A 16,918-nucleotide genomic window follows, 5' to 3' on the forward strand; every position below is an offset into this window, starting at 1 on the left:
GATTTTGTTGTGATAACCTAGTCTCTCATATGCATGGAGACATTAAGTATGATTATATTGTTGTGGTATTGGCACACACACGCCGGGCTCTCGGATTGCATACTCGGACCCACCACCACCACCACTACCAACCCGGAAGCCACTAGGCCACGGATACTCCGCGGCCCAACAGGTTGTTCGGCAAATATGGACACCGGTTGGGATAATTACGTCTAACAGGGTCCTCTCGCCTTATCTGTTGGTGACCGAATGACCTCAACTGAAGTCCGCGCCCTCAGAATTCACTCGTCTTGCTACTACGACAACAAAACTACTACTACTACTACTACTACGACTACTACTACTACTACTACTACTAGTACTACTACTACTACTACAACAACAACAACACCGTGGGGGCAGAACTCCCCATCTATCTATTATGTACATGCTGTCGGATCAATGAAAGGAAGAACGATCAAAATTCAAATTTCTGGAGTATATAGCAATAAAAATAAAAATTTTGACTTCATTGTTCCAACACTTATGGAGGGCAGTGTATAAGTGGGGGAGGGAGGAGAGGTTAAGGGTGGGGAGGATGGGCACTGGTGTCAATGTGGTGTCGTCAGTGTGTGGTGGAGCTGTGTGATGCACCAGGGACTCCATGGCATCACTGCGCTCTCGCCTTGCGTTCCCCTCTCTTTGCTCTGGACCCAGCACAGCTTGTCCTTGACTCAGCGTGATTTGTCCTGAACCCAGTAGCGACCCAGTGCAGTTCGTTCTGGCAGACGATCCTTCAAGCAGACATTGCTCATAATGATGCGTCGCCGGCGCACACACAACAGCAGCGAACCAAGCTGCATTTTGGGCATTTATACTTGCCATGCCAGGCGTGGCTTCGAGGAGAGTATAGTACATGTGAGCATCTTTCGGCCCCGTGCAGCCTTTTCCCATTGGTGCGTGTCCAATAGGTGGGTTCCAGGATGCAGCTGTTGAAAATTCCTGCATCACTCTGTGGAGGCTTTTGATGGAGCCCTCACACCCATCGCTTGTGCACCCGAGCAGCAGGGGAGAGCCCTCGCCCTGCCTTTTGCATGCTCAAATGCTCCACTGTACAGTATGTATATGAGAAGCTTTGTCCCGTGTGAAGAATAGCGAAGTGAAGAGAAGGAAGAACATGTGAAGGTAGTATAACCGGTCTGGAGGATTCATTGTGAGCGAATAAAAGAATGAGGGATCAAATATACAGATGGACTGAAGGGAGAGAATAAACCGATCACAGGGTTGAAGGAAGGACCGATGGGGTGACGAAGATGTTGATGAATTGAGGTTTAGTGAAGTGTACCGATGATATGTTCCGATACCATGATAATGGTATGTGGATACCGATGATGATACCGATGATTTTTTTTTTTTTTTTTTTTTGTATACAAGATCGAGGCTCGTGAAAGAGCGAACATTAATCACACAGAAAGACAAACCGACACATAAAACATATAACATCGGGAGCGGTAGACAAGATGGGGAGAGAGGGGGAAGGACACAAACACAACATTTGAGAGCAGGGACCGAGAGACATGGAGACATCGAGAGATCTGAGAGAGGGCGAGGGCTTTGGGGGGGGGGGGGGCATGGGAAGGGGGCGGTGGGAGAGGTATAAAACATATGGACACTGCCAGGACTTCCAGGAAAGAAGTTGGAATTTCAAACAAGGTGGATCTGGGGTGAATTAGCGGGGGTAGAAAAGATCAAGGTTTTGGATGGGGGAAGATAAGAGATGGTGGTGAACAGCTGTTTTAAAGACCTGGAGGGAGGAGTGGGATTGAAGGGAGTGAGGGAGTTTGTTCCAGAGGCGGGAGAAAAGAGGAATGAAAGAGTGAAGGTGAGCAGAGAGCCGAGATTTCGGCAGTTTAACCATCAGAGGGTTGCTGGCAGATCTTGTGCGACCTGTAGGAATATTTGGGGGACAGAGCACAGAGAGAGCTGGGGGTGCAAGGCCGGAGAGGAGTCGGTAGAAGACAGAAAGACCACCTACCTGCCTGCGGTGAGTGAGTGAAAGGCCCTCAGAGATAGCTTCATCGCGGGAGATTCCAATAATTCTGAAAGCTTTGGTTTCAACAGCGTGAAGCCGAGCTAGGTGTGAGGCAGGAGCACCGGCCCATAGGGGAGAACAGTATTCCATTGAGCTGCAGATGAAAGCCTTGTATGTGGTGAGGAGCTCAGGTGTGCCGAGGAAGGACTTCGCACGACAGAGGATGCCCAGTCGGCGACTGGCTTTGGAGGCCAGCTTGGAAATGTGGTTTTCCCAAGAAAGATCATGGCAGATAGTGAGACCCAAAATCTTGAGCGACAGAACTTCTTGGAGAGGATTGTTGAGAAAGTAGATGGGAGGGTTGTCCAGTCGATCTTTTCGGAGAGACATAGTAAGAGTGTGAGATTTGTCAGGATTGAAAGACATGTTCCACTTGTTTGACCAGTCTGTGATTTTGTCCAGGTCTTCAGAGAGTGAGGAGGCAGCAGACTGCCGATCTGAGGGAAGAGGAATGGAGCGGCAGAGAGTGGAGTCATCAGCAAAGAGATAGAGAGGATTTTCGAGAGAGTCAGAGAGATCATTGATGAAGACCAGAAAAAGCACGGGGCCCAGAACACTGCCTTGGGGAACTCCAGCCTGAACAGGAAGAGGAGATGAGAGAAACCCATTCAGGGCCACACGTTGACGACGACTAGAGAGGAAGTCCGCCAGCCATGCGTGGAGATTTCCATGGATACCAAAGGAGGAGAGTTTGGTGAGCAGAGCAGGGTGCCAGACCGTGTCGAAGGCACGTGATATGTCGAGGGAGACAGCTCTAATTTCCTGTTTGGCATTGAGGACCTCCATCCATTGTTGAGACAGCAGAAGCAGCATGTCCAGAGTAGAGTGACCTGGTCTGAAACCAAATTGATGATCAGAGATCAAGCCATTGGAGAAGAGGAAAGATTTCATATCCGAAGCAATGATGGATTCCATGACTTTGCTGATAATTGGGAGAAGGCTGATTGGTCTGTATTTGCTAGGATCTGTTTTTGCACCTTTTTTGTGCAAAGCGGTGATGTTGGCTGATTTCCAAGCAGATGGCAGTTGACCTTGAGCAAAAGAGAGGGTGAAGAGAACAGAGAGAGGGTGAGATAGAGCAGCAGAGCAGGATTTTAGGACCCGTGGGCTGATGCCGTCGGGTCCAGTTGCAGAATCAGAGTCGAGGGTTGACAGAAACTTTTCCACCTTGTCAGGAGGAAAGGACACGGAGTCCAGGGGCAGCAGGGTACGACTGGGTATGGTGGGTACAGAGAGGGATGGGTTTGGGACACAAGATTTAGAGGCAAACACAGAGTTGAGGCATTCAGCTTTTTCACGTGCGGAGTCAGCTGTGTAGCCGTTTGAGGTAAGGGAGGGGATGGAGGGGGAACAAACACCAGAAACGGATTTGACCAGACGCCACCAGGATTTGGAAGAGGGAGACAGATAAGAGAGTTCGGTCTTGAGAATGGAGAGATATTGTTTCCTGGCTCTCCTGAGGGTGGACACACACTTGTTTCGGGCTTTGTGAAAGGAAATGAGATTTCCTTCCGTTGGATTTGCTTTCCAGGAGACGAAGGCAAGTTGTTTCTGGGCAACAGCCTCACCACAAGATTCCGTGTACCATGGACGGGAGGAAGGGTATGACAACTGAAGACGAGATGGGATAAATCTGTGCATGAGAGAGAGCAATTTACTTTGGAAGAATTCCCAGGATGAGTTGATGTCAGAGGTGGTAGAGATGGGAGACCAGTCCAGATGATTGATGGCTGCTTGAAGACCGTGCCAGTTGGCCTGAGTGAAATGCCAGACTCGTCGACGCTGAGCAGGCTCCCTGAGGATGGTCAGAGAGATGTCCACTTTAACAAGGACATGATCAGATGATCCGATCGGAGCAGAAGAAGAGCAGCAGACATTTTCAGGGAAGTTAGTCATAACCAAGTCCAGAAGAGAAGATGTTCCGTTGACTGAGATCCGGGTCGGGAAATTGACAGATTGTGTCAGTCCCAGTGAGTCGCAGAAGTCCTTTGCTGAAGAGCCATGGCTGGTGAGAGAGGTACCCACACCCAGCCAACTGGCATGGTGACAATTGAAATCACCACATATGAGGAAGAGAGAGTTGATAAATGAATTAAGAGAAAGACATTGTTGGAACGGACCAATGGGAGATTGTTGAATGGACCAATGGTAGATGGAGAGAAAGATTGTTGGAACTGGGGAGATATCGCACATGGAATACATAGACTATTCTAACTACGCATTTCCTTATACCCAAACCTCGAGAGTCTAGACAATGGGCAAAGGTCAATCTTCATACAAGCTATAGAAATAACTGTCTGGGGATTCCTATGGTGTACAATGTACATGAATGCGCACTCTCCCGGGGTACATTTTCCAAAACCGCAACAATATCTTTAAAATCCTCATTTCGTAATGATCACTTCGTCTCTCAATGGCATGGAGACATCAAGTGTGATTATATCTTCGAAATCACTACCTTGTAATAATTGCCCAGTTTCCTAGCTCAAATGCAATGTGATCATCAGTTTCAACATCCTCTTCTCGGGCACTCATCTGCTGTGTGTTATGATAAGTGTACATCCACATTTGAACTCACGACTGAGTGAATGTCTTTGACTCTGTTCAGTGACTCGTGTGATGCAGTTTAATTGGCTCATTTGATTAAAATGTTTGTTTTTTTCTAGACCTGATGAAGATCCAGAATCTAAAATGGAGTTCAGGACAAAAATGGGTGAGCTTATTAATTTATTTTCTGTTTGTGTACTGTAATATTTATCACACTATTATACAAAAAGACAACACAAAGAGAAGCCAGATGTTTTGTCGAAATTAGAAAGTGATTAAAAAAAATCTTGAACCCCTCAACTTTCACATTAAAGGAACACCCCGGGCATTTTAGAAAGGTTTTAATGCATTAATCCAGGTTTCAAAACCTACATCTATGAATACGTGTGACTTGCAAAAACAAGGGAATTAATGCAATGACAACCGTGGGTAGTTTGTACAAGCTTGCTGGGTCACGCCATTATTGGCTGAAGCTTTTGGTGAAGTCATCCGGTCTATGTGAAGTTGAAGCCCGCCCTATTTGTTTGCGATACATGCCATTATCGGCCGACACTTTTGCTGATGTCATCCGGTCTATGTGCAGTTGAAGCCCGCCCTATTTGTTTGCGATACGTGCCATTATCACCTGACGCTTTTGCTGATGTCATCCGGTCTATGTGCAGTTGAAGCCCGCCCTATTTGTTTGCGATACGTGCCATTATCACCTGACGCTTTTGCTGATGTCATCCGGTCTATGTGAAGTCGAAGCCCACCCTATTTGTTTGCGATACATGCCATTATCACCTGACGCTTTTGCTGATGTCATCCGGTCTATGTGCAGTTGAAGCCCGCCCTATTTGTTTGCGATACGTGCCATTATCACCTGACGCTTTTGCTGATGTCATCGGGTCTATGTGAAGTCGTAGCCCGCCCTATTTGTTTGCGATACATGCCATTATCGGCCGACACTTTTGCTGATGTCATCCGGTCTCTGTGAAGTCGAAGCCCACCCTATTTGTTTGCGATACATGCCATTATCGGCCGACACTTTTGCTGATGTCATCCGGTCTATGTGCAGTTGAAGCCCACCCTATTTGTTTGCGATACGTGCCATTATCGGCCGACACTTTTGCTGATGTCATCCGGTCTATGTGCAGTTGAAGCCCGCCCTATTTGTTTGCGATACATGCCATTATCACCTGACGCTTTTGCTGATGTCATCCGGTCTATGTGAAGTCGAAGCGCGCCCTATTTGTTTGCGATACATGCCATTATCGGCCGACACTTTTGCTGATGTCATCCGGTCTATGTGCAGTTGAAGCCCACCCTATTTGTTTGCGATACGTGCCATTATCGGCCGACACTTTTGCTGATGTCATCCGGTCTATGTGCAGTTGAAGCCCGCCCTATTTGTTTGCGATACATGCCATTATCACCTGACGCTTTTGCTGATGTCATCCGGTCTATGTGAAGTCGAAGCCCACCCTATTTGTTTGCGATACATGCCATTATCACCTGACGCTTTTGCTGATGTCATCCGGTCTATGTGAAGTCAAAGCCCACCCTATTTGTTTGCGATACGTGCCATTATCGGCCGACACTTTTGCTGAGGTCATCCGGTTTTTTCACCATATTTAGTTTTTCATCCGTCCAAGAGCATGACGGTACAGTGCACGAAGAGCTGAAAACAGAGATTGGGCATTACCAAGTTTCTGGTTATGTTGTGTGAAAATATTTATCTGCCACATGTCCTATGCATTTATAATCGCATAAATATTTTCAATCAGGGATTACAGACCCCCGCCAGGTCTTGTTTTAGTGGTTTTTAAGGCTTTTCTGTTAAACCAAATATGGCGGCCGAACCACGTGACCGATGACGTCCTCATTATTTTTTTTCCCCACCAATTTATCCATAGATGACATTCAATAAATTATATCTTGATCGGATGAAGTTTTCTACTTGTCGAATTGTGACGTCATAATGGAGGCACCTATGACATCATCATTAACATAAGTTAATGACCCCATGGAGAGTTCTTTACAATGAGCCATGTCTCAATTTTTTTCTGTTCAGTGCTTTCAGAGATATGGAGGTGCAAAGTTTTTCGTTTTTTCCAAGATGGCGCCCATACCACGTGACATATGACGTCATAATTGTCATTAAAAAAATTCTAAAGAAGGAGGTGCCATTATGGTGAGAATTTCCTGTCAATCGGACGAACGGTTGCAGAGAAAATCATATTTATTCTGTGCAGACAAACAGATTCAAATGCAATACCCTCTCCTCTGACGACGGTAAACAACTATTTGATTCTGTGGGAAAAAACGGATTTGTTCAGTCTTGAGGAGATAAATCTGTACTTAACAGATGGTACATATCTACTATATAAGAGAGCTGTTGGTGTGTGTGTGTGTGTGTGTGTGTGTGTGTGTGTGTGTGTGTGTGTGTCTGTGTGTCGCCATTTTTCTCAGAGATGGCCGAACGGATCTTCGTCAAACTTTCAGAGGTTCATCAGTGAGTGCCTGGGAGTGTTTTATGCGGAAAAAGTTCGTTTTTTTAAATAATAATAAAAAAAAAATCGCTCGACAGTGCCTGAGCCTTTTAAAATTAATGACAGTTATATACAAGTACACATTCACATAAATAAATACAAAACAATCACCAGACATTTGATCACAAATAAATCAAACAATTCCAGAAGTGTACGAAGTTAGGCAGTAAGGCTTCTTCTTCTTCCTGATTGGCATCACAGTTAACTCAGAAACGTGACGAACGGCACATTCACCAGCATATATTCAATGAAAAGGTGATGAACCCCCTCCACTCCCCCACTCCCTTCCTCACCCCCCCCCCCCCCCCGCTCTCTCCTGCCTCCTCCCCCTCTTCCCCCTCCCCCCCCCCCCCCCTCCCAGGCAACTCCGGCTACTCTTGCTAGTACTGTATATAACAGAAGTCGTGAGGGAAATCATCCTGTATCGATCTTTAATCATGTCAAATCCATCGTGTGAAGTGTCAAAACCGTTTCTCCGTTGTGCGAAGTCCTCTCTTGGCATGTCTGAGCTCCTCACCACATACAAAGTTTTCATCCGCAGCTTGATGGAGTACTGCTTTCCCCTCTGGGCTGGTGGTCCTGCCTCGCACCTAGCTCTACTTCACGCTGTAGAAACCAAAGCATTCAGAATCATTGGAATCTCCTGTGATGAAGCTGATTCTGAGGGCCTTTCACTCTCTCACCGCAGCCAGGTTGGCGATCTTTCTGTCTTCTACCGACTCCTCTCCGGCCTTACTCCCCCAGCTCTCTGTGCTCTGTCCCCCAAATATTCCTTCAGGACGCACAAGATCTGCCAGCAACTCTCTTCTTGTGAAACTACCAAAATCAAGACTCTCTGCTCACCTTCGCTCTTTCATTCCTCTTTTTTTCCACCTCTGGAACAAACTCCCACACTCTCTTCAACCCTTCTCATCCCTCCAGGTCTTAAAAACAGCTGTTCACCACCAATCTCTTATCTTCCCCCATTCAAAACCTTGATCTTTTCTATCGCCGTTAAAACACCCCAAATCCACCTCTTTCAATCTCCAATTTCTTTCCTGAAATTCCTGGTAGTGTTCATTTGCTTTATACCGTGTACCCCTCACCCTCGCTACCCACCCAGCCCTCTCCCTTTCACACATCTCCTGATGTCCTTGTTCTCTACTGTTGTTGTGCATGTTTGCTTCCCTCTCTCTCCCCCTCTTGTCTCCCGCTCCCTTTATTATATGCTTTCTGTGTCCGTGCATTTTCTGAGGTTTGGGACATGGAATGTAGGGACAATGACAGGGAGATCAGGAGAAGTGGTGGAAGTATTGATCAGAAGAAGAGTGGACATATGTTGTGTGCAAGAGACGAGATGGAAGGGAAGTGGTGTGAGAATGGTGAAGGGTAGGCAGGGACAGAAATACAAGTTTGTGTGGCAAGGGTGCCTGGAGGGCGTGAATGGTGTTGGTGTCCTGTTTTCTGAGGAGTTTGTAGACAGTGTGGTGAGTGTGACTAGAGTGAGTGATAGGTTGATGATGGTGAAAATGATGATTGGAAAGCTCTTGGTGAACGTCATCTCGGGATATGCTCCGCAGGTTGGTCGGAGCGATGAAGAGAAGGACAAGTTCTGGTGTGCGATAGAGAAGCTGATGGAAAACGTGAAAGATGAGGAAGTTGTTGTGGTAGGAGGAGACCTAAATGGACATGTGGGAAGGAGTATGGATGGTTTTGAAGGAGTTCATGGGGGTTACGGATATGGTGTGAGAAATGGAGAAGGTGAAAGGATTTTGGAGTTTGCTGATGGAGCTGATTTGTTGATTTGTAATACTCAGTTCCAGAAAGAGGATAATAAGCTTGTTACATACACGTCAGGTGGGTCGACGACAACCGTTGACTACCTGATGGTGCGTAGGCGAGATAGGGGGCACCTCCGAGACACAAAGGTGATCCCGGGGGAGGAGGCTGTTTCACAGCACCACTTGGTTGTCTGCGACGTAAGGGTGAAAGGTGCGAGGAGAGCTCGGCGGGTGAAGTACCAACCGAGAATGAAGGTGTGGAGGTTGAAAGAGGTGACAGTAAGGGAGGCATTAAAAGAGAGGCTGAGTAGGGTCGAGGATGATGTGGTTGAGCTTGAAAGTGGTTGGATGTCAATGAAAACTAGTCTGTTGGGAGCCGTTGGTGAGGTATGTGGATGGACAAAAGGACCACCGAGGCACTCGGAAACATGGTGGTGGGATGATGAAGTTGGAAAGACGATTGACGAGAAGAGGAAGAAGTTCAAGGAGTGGCAGAAGGCGAAGGGTACGGGAGCAGAAACAGCAAAGCATGAAAGTTATAAGGCAGCCAGGAAGGCTGCAAAGAAAGAGGTAGCAAAGGCGCAGGAGGCATGTAGGAAAATGTTCGGAGAACGCTTGGATTCGGAAGAGGGTCAGAGAGCGGTATTCAGGATTGCAAAGCAGATAGCGAAAGAGAGGTGTGATGTGATGGGGGTGAGCTGCTTGAAGGATGAAGTGGGACAAATCGTTGTCGACCCAGATGGAATTAAAGGAAGATGGAAAAGATATATGGAAATGCTGTTGAATACAGAGAATGAATGGGATGGCAACATAGAGAGTAACCCAGTTTTAGGACCGGCAGAGAAGATAACTGAGAAGGAAGTTGAGGAAGCGATGAAAGCAATGAAGGGTAGAAAAGCGGGAGGGCCGACGGGAGTTGTGGGAGATATGTTGAAGGCAGCAGGAAGTTGGGGTGTGAAGAGAATGACAGAGATCTGTAATCTGGTGGTGAAAGAAGGCCGCATTCCAGTGGATTGGGAACTGAGTACCCTCGTCCCTCTATACAAGGGGAAAGGTGACCCTCTGGAGTGTGGCTCGTACCGAGCGATAAAGTTATTGGAGCATGGAATGAAGGTATTGGAAAGGGTGTTGGAGAGGAGGATAAGGAAGAAAGTGAAGATCGACGAAATGCAGTTTGGATTTATGCCAGGAAGAGGAACGACAGACGCGCTTTTCATTGTGAGGCAGTTGCAGGAGAAGTACATGGAGAAGAGGAAGAAGTTGTTTCTTGGGTTTGTTGATCTGGAGAAAGCATTCGATCGGGTTCCACGCAAAGTATTGACATGGGCATTGAGGAAGTTAGGAGTGGAGGAATGGTTGATCAGAGTAGTGATGGCAATGTACAAAAGAGCACGCACAGCTGTAAGGACGAAGGACGGGAACAGTGGTGAGTTTGAGGTGAAGGTGGGAGTGCATCAGGGGTCGGTACTAAGTCCACTACTATTTGTAGCTGTGATGGAGGTGCTGGCTCAGAACGTAAAGGAGGGTTTACCGTGGGAGTTGTTGTATGCAGATGATCTGGTGTTGATTGCGGAAAGTATGGATGGACTGAAGGAAAAGATGAACACGTGGAAGGAATGTATGGAGACAAAAGGTCTGAAGGTGAATATCGGAAAGACGAAGGTGATGGCAAGTGGTAAAGCATGTGGTGAGGTGGAAAGAACTGGGAAGTGGCCCTGTGCTGTGTGTAGGAAGGGTGTCGGAGTGAACTCCATTCAGTGTACAATGTGCGCTGAGTGGGTTCATCAAAAATGTAGTGGTCTGAGAGGGTCATTAACCAGTGTGGCAGCTACATTCAAATGTAAGGTGTGCACAGAGGGAGCTGCAGATGGAGGAAATGTTGAGTTGGAGCTTGGAGATGGCGTGAAGCTGGAAGGTGTGAAAACATTTTGCTACCTCGGAGACATGCTGAATGGAGAAGGTGGATCAGACTCGGCAACGGTTGCTCGAGTGAGATGTGCATGGAAGAAGTTTCGGGAATTGAGTGGCGTGCTGATGATGAGGGGAGTGTCGTTGAAGCTGAAGGGAAAGGTGTATGCTGCATGTGTGAGAAGTGTTATGATTTATGGGAGCGAGACATGGGTAATGAACGTAGAGCAGCAACGAAGGTTGGAAAGGGTGGAAATGCGAATGGTTCGACGGATGTGCGGAGTATCGTTGAGAGAGAGGAAGACAAATGATAAATTGCGAAAGATGATGGGAATAGAGCCTGTGATTGATGCTGTGAAGAGGAACAGGTTGAGATGGTTTGGTCATGTGTTGAGGAAGGATGAAAGTGACTGGTTGAGAAGAGTGATGGAAATGAATGTAGAAGGAAGTAGAAGACGGGGAAGACCGAGAAAGACTTGGCTAAAGATGGTGGAAGAAGAAATGCGGGCAAGGGGGTTAACAAGGAGAGATGCAGAAAATAGGGCAAAATGGAGAAGATTGTCATGGGGACCGCAAGGCTAACCCCCGCTCTAGCAGGGAAAATGGCCTTTAAAATGCATGTTGTGTTGTGTTGTTGTGTCCGTGCATGTTTTCGTGTTTAATGTGTTAGCTCTTACACGAGTCTCGAATCTGTATACAAAAAGTCAGGAGATTGAACTTCGGTGCCATTCCATTATTAATGGACATGAGAAACAAACAAAAGGCTCTTGGTGCAAGATAACCATCATAGCTCAGCTGAGAAACTGCGATTGGTCGAAATTAAGCCCCATCAATAACTAAATCGGTACAAAAGGAGTTTGTCGCGATAGGTCAAAACCCGTGATATTTAAGGGTTTATTGTACTCTTCAGTAAGTCGCAATTCCTGTATTTAGAAAAACAAACAGATGGACAGTGTTACTATTCGCTCAGATGAATCGAATATCTTTACTGCTGCTAAATCTTGTTATCCTGTGTTCATTGTTGTGCATCCCAGTTCTTGTCGAGTCACCCGATAAATTGTTAACTGCCGTTTTACCTTTATGATTAGTAGTCCAGGATTGTGATCCACTTAAGTTTATTCCTTCAACAATTATGGCTGATGAGGCTTCCTTGGGGGAGCATAGTGCCACACCAAGAACATTTTTAGTCTGCATGATGCCCAACTTGTATGTACAACTTGAGGTGTGCCATAAATAACCGCTGCTTCCTGACCCAAAAAGAAAAGAGAACCATCATTAATTCCTGGGCCGCCCTGTAAAAGATAATAAACAAGTAAATCGATATCCGTAACTTGTTTTCAGTTACTATGTAATGATGTTAAGTTGAGCTCTTTTGTTGAATATGCAGCACGCAACGTTTACCGAGTGCTGTTCAAGGCAAGGCCTTTGGAGCGTAACGAACTGTTTCTTCCTGGACGGATGGCCTACGTGGTGGATTTGGAGGATGAATACGCCGACTCTGATGTCCCGACGACACTCATACGGAGTAAGGCAGACTGTCCTTCACTAGAGGTGTGTTTTGCATTTCATACATATTTGCAATAAAAACATATATATACAACACTTTCTATACTTCAGTCAAAATCAACAGGAATTGTCTGCAACTTATTCTGTGGTTAATTTTGAATGTCCTGCTTACAACTGCAGCACCGCGGAACAATACGTTTTCTAGCGCATGCGCAGGGGGTTGTCAAAATGGCGCTGTGTGGTGATGAGCGTTTTAAGCAACGGCCTGTTATTGAATTTCTTGTGGCGGAGAAGGAATCAGTAACGAACATTCACAGGCGGTTTTAAAATGTATACGGAGTTAATGCTGTTCATAAAAGCACTGTTAGTCGTTGGGCTTCACGAATTGCGGGTTCTGAGAAAGGCCAAGCGGAGCTCAGTGACGCGCCTCGCTCTGGCCGGCCAACAACAACAGTCACTCCGGCGATGCTTCAACGTGCTGATGAACTCATTCGAAAGGACTGACGGATTACAACCAGAAGGCTTGCACCTGAGCTCTCAGTATCCAAGGGAAGTGTGAACAACATTATTGATACAACAACAACAGGCATTTTAAGGCCAATTTCCCTGCTTGAACAACTTTATTGATGCCTTAGGATATTTAAAAGTGTGTGCACGTTGGGTTCCACGAAGCCTAACCGATGATCACAAAACTTTGTGGAAAGAGGGGTGTTCAGATTCGCTCTCCCGTTACGAGGCTGATGGTGTAAGCTTTTTGTCACGGATCGTCACTGGGGATGAAACATGGATCCATCACTTTGAACCGGAGACCAAAAGGCAGTCAATGGAATGGCATCATCCAACTTCTCCTCGGAAGAAGAAGTTTAAGGTGTCATTCCCTTCAGCAGGGAAAGTCATGGCCAGTGTTGTTTGGGATGCAGAAGGGGTGATTTTGGTGGATATTATGCCACGTGGTCAAACCATTAACTCAGATCTGTACATTCATACTCTTAAAAAATTGCAGAAGCATTTTCAGAGAGTTGGACCTCACAAAAATGTAGCTGAAATCCTCCTTCAACACGACAACGCACGACCACACACAAGTTTGAAAACACAAGAAGCAATCACAAAACTGGGATGGACTGTTCTTCTCCACCCACCCTACAGCTCAAATCTTGCTCCCTCAGATTTCCACCTCTTTTGAGCCCTCAAAGATGCCGTCTGTGGGAAAAGCTTTGGGAGTGATGAGGTTATTGAAGAAGTGAAGAAGTGGCTGCGAGTGCAGGATTCAGACTGGTACAAGAAGGAGATACATGCTCTTGTTTCTCACTGGCGCAAGGCTGTTGAATTTGACGGAGATTATGTAGAAAAATGAGTGTAATAAATACATCTAGTTATCCTCTGAGTATGTTCAAATAATTATATAATAAATTACTAGCAATAAAAACTAGCCTGGTGTTGGCTTAGCGGTTAGGGTGTCGGCTTGGGATCCTCGGATCCTGGGTTCGAATCCCGGTCGATCACTGAATTAACGCCAGGTGGGTTGACTCAGCCTGTCATCCTTCCGAGGTCGGCAAATTGAGTACCAGTTCACTGGTAGTTCCGTGTTTGTCGCAAGAGGCGACTTACAGGGTTGGCGGCAGGAAGGGCATCCGGCCATAAAACATTGCTGCAAAAAGGGGACCACGGTGCCCAAATAAGGCCAACCCCTGCTCTGCGGGGAAAAATGGCCTCCAAACGTGGTTCTTCTTCTTCTTCAATAAAAAAATTGTGTTGCAAAACTTTTTGGCAACCCTCATACATATACACATACACGCATGCCTTTGCAACTGCCAGCTCGATGACATACCCTGTCCCGTCTACTGACAATGCTCACCAACTTTATATACCCAACAAACCATCACGCACATGGAGACACTCACAGAAGTGTGATCAGAGCTTCTGTGATTACCAGCTCTCGGGCGCAAAACACATCAGGGCCCTGCACACTGAGCCCCCACATGTCTGATGAAAACATTTCTTTCACAGGATGGCCCAGACTCCTCTGTGCGTCTCCTTGGTTATTGTCTCCTCTGCTTTGACAGGCCTGATCCCTGCACAAGTGGTGGTGTCACTTTGTGTTTGTTCCACCCTTTCGCATGGCCCGTGCACCTCACTGGTCGCCCCCAATCCCATGGAGTATATTCTTTCCATACCAATGTATTGTTTTTGTGTGGTTTACTGTTTCCGCAACTCTTAACTCCCTTTATGAGGCTATCTTTGTAAACGTTGACGCTCTGCTCTCTACTCAGCCTTGTTTGCTCTTCCTTGGATGCATGAGGTGGAAAAGATGGATACAGAAGGAAACTCTAAGGAAGAAAAAACTAGAAAATTGGAAGGAGGTGGCTTTGTGGATGGGGAGTGGGTGGGAGGGTAAATAGGGGTAGAAAAGATCGTGGATTAGAATGGGGATGTGGCGTTATCAAAACCAGAAAGGAGATGGTAGAAGACCGAGAGACCACCAACCTGTCTGTGAGGGGAAAGTGACAGGCCCATAGACTCAGCTTAATTGCAAGAGATTCCAATAATCTTGAAGGCCTTCGTTTCCAAAGCATCAAGCTGAGCAAGGTGTGAGGCAGGAGAGCCAGCCCAAAGGGGATAGCAGTAGCCCATCAAACTGCAAATGAAGGCCTTGTAGGTGGATAGTGGATAGATGCTCAGGTGTGCCAAGGAAGGCTGGCTTTTGAGGCCAACTTTGAAAAGTGGTTTGGCCAAGAAAGATCATGGCTGATAGTGAGATCCAAGAGTTTGAGTGATTGAACCTCCTCAAGAGGATTGTTAAGGACGTAGTTGGGAGGGTTTGCCATACGGTCCTTTTGGGGACAGAGGGTGAACTTCGTCAGGATTGAAAGATCAGCCTGTGAACTTTTTTTGGGGTTTGAAGGTCTGATGTTTGTCAAGGTCTGAAGAGAGGTAAGAGGCTGCAGCCTGCCTGTATGAAGGTTTAGGGATGTCACGACAGAGGGTGGAGTTGTCAGGAAATACATAAAGGGGATTTTCCAGAGAGATCATTGATGAAGATCAGGAATAGGCCTGGGCCCAGAATACTGCTTTGGGGCACTCCAGCCTTTACAGGGAAAGGATCTGAAAGGATTCAGTTGAGAGTCACACGTTGTCTGCGAGAGTAGAGGAAGTCAGTAAGCCATGTGTGGAGTTGGCCTTGGATATCATAGGCAGAGAGTTTGGAGAGTTAGGATGCCAGACTATCAACAGCACGATACAACAACAACAGGCATTTTAAGGCCATTTTCCCTGCAAGAGCGGAGGTGAGCCTTGCGGTCCCCATGACAATCTTCTCCAAATTGTCATGGTTCTATTTTTGAGGCAATGTTTTTTATGGCCGGATGCCCTTCCTGACGCCAACCCTTTTAGTCGCCTCTTCCGACATGCAGGGATACGGTGTACCTATTCTAAACCGGGGTACACACCGTCCATGATATAGTCGATATATTTCCAGAGAGATGACCCTGATCTCACGTCTGTCATTGAAGACCTCCATCCATTGTTGGGTGAGTAGAAGCAGCATGTCCAAGGTAGAGTGGCCTTGTCTGAGATGAAGTTGTTGGAGAAAAGGAAGGATTTCATATCAACTGCAATAATGGATTCCATGATATTACTGATTAATTGGAAATAAGCTAATAGATCTGTAGTTAAGGGGATCAGTTTTTTGCACCTTTTCTTTGTAATGCAGTTTTGTTGGCTTATTTTCCAAGGAGATGGAAGATCACCTCAGGCAAATGATAGGGTTAAAAGGGCAGAGAGAGGTTGTACAAGAGCAGCAGAGCAGGTTTTTAGGACACTTGAGCTGATGCCGTCCAGTCCAGTAGCAGAGCCAGTGTCGAGCATTAAAATAAACTTTGAAAGCGTCAACGAGCGTTTGAGCGAGCGTCAATGAGCGAGCAACGAACTTTGAAACGAGCGTTGAAAGAAATCCTTTGCTGAAAGAAGTGCCATGGCTCTTGTGGGAGAGGTACCACCACCCAGCCAATTTTCATGGTGACAATTGAAATTTCCACATCAATGAAAAGAGAGTTAGAATCGGTGGTTAATAGTTGGTCCATATTACCTGAGATGGAGATAGAGATGGAGATGTAGATGGCGTCTTCACTGTTTGGATGATTGTGCAACACAGACAAACAAGAAGTGGGAGCGAGGGGAAGGTACTCCCGGGAGTTTCGAGATTTAGGATCAGCACAAGGGCAGTGAGAAATTGAGTTATTGATGGAAAGTGCAACTCCACCGTCAGGATGGGATTCAGGCCTATGAAATCAGGAGACAACAGCCGTGGAGGTAATAATTTTTTGTTGAAGGCACGGGGAAAGGTGGTGCTATAGGTGCGGGATGAGGGTGTGTGGACCAAGAGCTTGGGTGACAGACATGTTTTGAAAATAATATTAGTGAAGAAGAAGAGGAATAGATGGAGATGATGAAGAAGAGGAATATGTGGTATACCCATTTGTATGTGGGTACACTGATGCATGTGGTGAGCTCACTTCAAGAAAACAACCTGCATTCTCCTTCATGAAGGGAAACCTTAATGTTGATAACTTTCAGACACCTTGCACAGCTCGGAACCA

The 16,918-nt window shown here is 46.4% G+C and overlaps 1 protein-coding gene across 1 annotated transcript in view; it reads left to right on the top strand.

Moving 5' to 3' along the window:
* The window catches only part of IK (IK cytokine), a 58,223-nt gene that overhangs the window by 14,764 nt on the left and 26,541 nt on the right, over positions 1–16,918 (top strand). Inside the window, exons 8-9 of the mRNA XM_068116991.2 lie at positions 4,738–4,784; positions 12,205–12,368. Of these exons, the coding sequence (XP_067973092.1) occupies positions 4,738–4,784; positions 12,205–12,368 (211 nt within the window). The remainder of the gene's footprint in view (positions 1–4,737; positions 4,785–12,204; positions 12,369–16,918) is intronic.

This window comes from Myxine glutinosa, chromosome 5, assembly GCF_964187855.1.
Source record: "Myxine glutinosa chromosome 5, kmMyxGlut1.1, whole genome shotgun sequence".
NCBI classification, from domain to species: domain Eukaryota; kingdom Metazoa; phylum Chordata; class Myxini; order Myxiniformes; family Myxinidae; genus Myxine; species Myxine glutinosa.